This window comes from Lepisma saccharinum (assembly GCF_977018435.1).
Source record: "Lepisma saccharinum chromosome 12 unlocalized genomic scaffold, izLepSacc3.1 SUPER_12_unloc_1, whole genome shotgun sequence".
NCBI lineage: Eukaryota > Metazoa > Arthropoda > Insecta > Zygentoma > Lepismatidae > Lepisma > Lepisma saccharinum.
Window position 1 is genome coordinate 1,561,275 of NW_028142891.1, and position 3,082 is coordinate 1,564,356.

The 3,082-nt window shown below is 42.8% G+C and overlaps 1 protein-coding gene across 1 annotated transcript; it reads left to right on the forward strand.

The window, feature by feature from the left end:
- The first annotated feature begins 387 nt into the window (after positions 1 to 387).
- On the forward strand, positions 388 to 906 carry LOC145982125 (uncharacterized). Its single transcript, XM_083115692.1, has one exon. It carries the CDS (start codon positions 388 to 390, stop codon positions 904 to 906), a length of 519 nt encoding a protein of 172 aa, XP_082971818.1.
- The last annotated feature ends 2,176 nt before the right edge of the window (positions 907 to 3,082 follow it).

A 3,082-nucleotide genomic window follows, 5' to 3' on the forward strand; every position in this document is an offset into this window, starting at 1 on the left:
GTGAAAACATGGTGAGGGACGAAACAGGCAAATTTGTCGTTCGACTTCCACTCAAAGAAAGCCAAGTGGGCGATTCACTTCAACATGCCACGAAGAGATTTCTCATACTAGAGAAAAGACTTGAGCGTCAACCGGAACTAAGGATTCCTTACACAGAATTCATGAATGAATATGAACAGCTAGGTCACATGCTGCCTGCAGGACAATTACCGATGTCTTGTGACCACAGGGTAGCCTACTATTTGCCACATCACGCTGTAATCAAAACACAGTTCCACGACCAAGGTACGTGTTGTTTTCGATGCATCAGCCAAAACCACAAGTGGCAAAAGCCTCAATGACGTATTGATGGTCGGCCCAACCATACAACAAGATTTATTCTCCATCATGACAAGATTCCGCACACATCCTATAGCATTCACAGGAGATGTAGATAAAAAGTATAGAATTATTAAGGTGCAAAAAGATGACAATCCATTACAGCAAGTATTGTGGAGAAGCTCCAACAAGCATCCAATTGAAGTTTTTGAGCTACGCACGCTTACATATGGCACAGCTTCGGCATCATTCTTAGCTACTAGATGCTTACAGCAACTGGCAGACAGTGAAATCAGCAAGCATCCTCGTATCAGTAGTATCATCAAGGACGACATGTTAGTTGATGACGTAGTGAGCGGAGCACAAGACGTATCTGAAGCATTACAGATTCAAGCAGAATTAATTAACATTATGCAGCGTGGAGGATTTACGTTACGCAAATGGTGTTCGAACAGCACAACAGTGCTAGAAGCAGTTCCACCAGCCATGCATGAAATGAAGCTTCCAGTCGAATTTCACGATTCAGAAGTGAAGACTTTAGGCTTATCATGGGATCCTATTGTGGGTTATGAGTGTATCGAAAAGTAGTTATCAACCTTTCAGGAGTTCTGGCGCATGCTCTAGGCCACATCTGCGACTATGCACAACGGCAGCTGCTCAGTTGATGTCACAACGCTGGCTGCTGTGTGTTTCCTGTTGTGGTGAATACTGAATGGGGCATGTCGCGAGTGAAACCGGACGTGAAAAGGGACATTGTGCACAGTTGGTGTACTGAAAAGGGCAAACGGTATGGAGTTCATCATGCAACTGTGAAATCTATCATTGAAAAATTTGGTTGACATTATACGTTTGCAGACATGCTGCGAGCAGGGTGGAAAAGGGGGCCCAGTAACCCGATATTGGACTGCAAAGTGGTGAAGTTAATCGCAGAAAATCCATCGACGTCTGTTCGCGATTTGGCAAAAAAAGCTGGGACGACGATCGGAATGATCCAACGTGTCAAAGCCAGACACAATTTGAAAACCTACAAAAAGCAAAAAGTGCCCAAACAAACGCCAGAGCAGAAGACGAGAGCCAAAACAAGGGCTCACAAGCTGTATGACCGCATTGTGAAGATGCCAGAGCAATGCATTTTGATGGACGATGAAACCTACGTCGAAGAGGACTCGAAAACACTGCCAGGGTCGCAGTATTATACAACAGGCAGTGCTGTGACTGTGGGTGACTTCGACAAGTATGTGGAAGTGGACAAATTCGGACATAAGGTGCTGGTGTGGCAAGCTATTTGTTCTTGTGGCTTGCGTTCTCCTACGTTTTATACAAAAGGAACCATTAATGCAGAAACGTACAGAAAGGAATGTCTGCAGAAACGCATGCTTCCTTGTATAAAAGGCATGTTCTCCCCCCCCCTCCCCTGTTCTAGCCAGATTTGGCAGCTGCCCACTATGCTCGATCCACAGTACAGTGGTTCACTGAACGGAACATCAATTTTGTTGGCAAACACATCAACAAACCCAACTGATCACAGCTCCGTCCGATTGAACGATATTGGGGAATTGTGAAACTAATCTTCCATCAGAAAGGTCAATCTATTTGCAACATGGCTAAATTCAAGAAATACTGGTCTGCTGCATGTCGACACTGCACTGTATTTGCTTCTGTACATTGTACTCAACACGAGGTGTAGTTTCATAAATACTACTTTCTCTCATTGTTGTCTTCTCTTTTTTGAGTGTCTTTGCCGTTTCCTTGTTGATAACTACTTTTCGATACACTCCTTAAGATTACTGATCAACAGCAAAGCTTCTGAAGTAGTAAATAATGTCGAAATATCAAGCACTAAGTGACAGGTAGCATCAGTCGTTGCATCAATATTTGACCCTTTAGGTCTCATCACTCCAATTGTTATTAAATAAAATCATTTCTTCAACAATTGTGGACATGCAATGTTCAGTGGGATGAAGAAGTTCCACAAAACTTTAATCAGAAATGGCAACAGTTGCACAGACAACTCCCTGCAATTAAACACATTGAATACAATTGTTTTGTTCTAATTAATGGAACATCCAGATACATGGATTTGCAGATGCATCTCAATATGCTTACTGTGCATGCTTGTATGTGCATTTAACTAACCACGTTTGAAGGTAGACGAGATACATCTCTGGTCGGACTCACAAATCGTATTGGCATGGTTAGCAGCACCATCCAACACATGGAAAACCTTTGTAGCCAACCGGGAAGCAGAAATTCAAGACATTACGCAAAGCAGCGATTGGAAACACGTTCCTTCAGCAGATAAACCGGCAGACATAATCTCAAGAGGTATTGAACCCACTTCAATGCAACATAACCATTTATGGTGGCATGGGGCACATTGGTTAACAGATACTGAAGAGCATTGGCCACTTATGCAGCAGCCAAGAAAAATAGTAATTCCGGAAGGAATAAGCATAACGGCAGTATCAATTTGCCAGAATTCACTTGAGCAAACAATCGAAAGGTTCTCCAAATTATCGAAATTAACTCGAGTGATAGCTCTCTGTCAGCGATTCACACATAACTGCAAAAAGTCCAACAACAAAGTAAAGAGAAGTCTTTCAACAAAGGAAATGCAATCAGCATTGCATAAATGCATCAAAACTGTTCAGCTTTCAAGCTACAAGTCTGAAATTCGAGATCTTCAACGGCACCAACAAATTGCAGCCAACAGCACATTGAAGAGCCTGCATCCATTTCTGGACAGCAACAACCTTCTTCACGT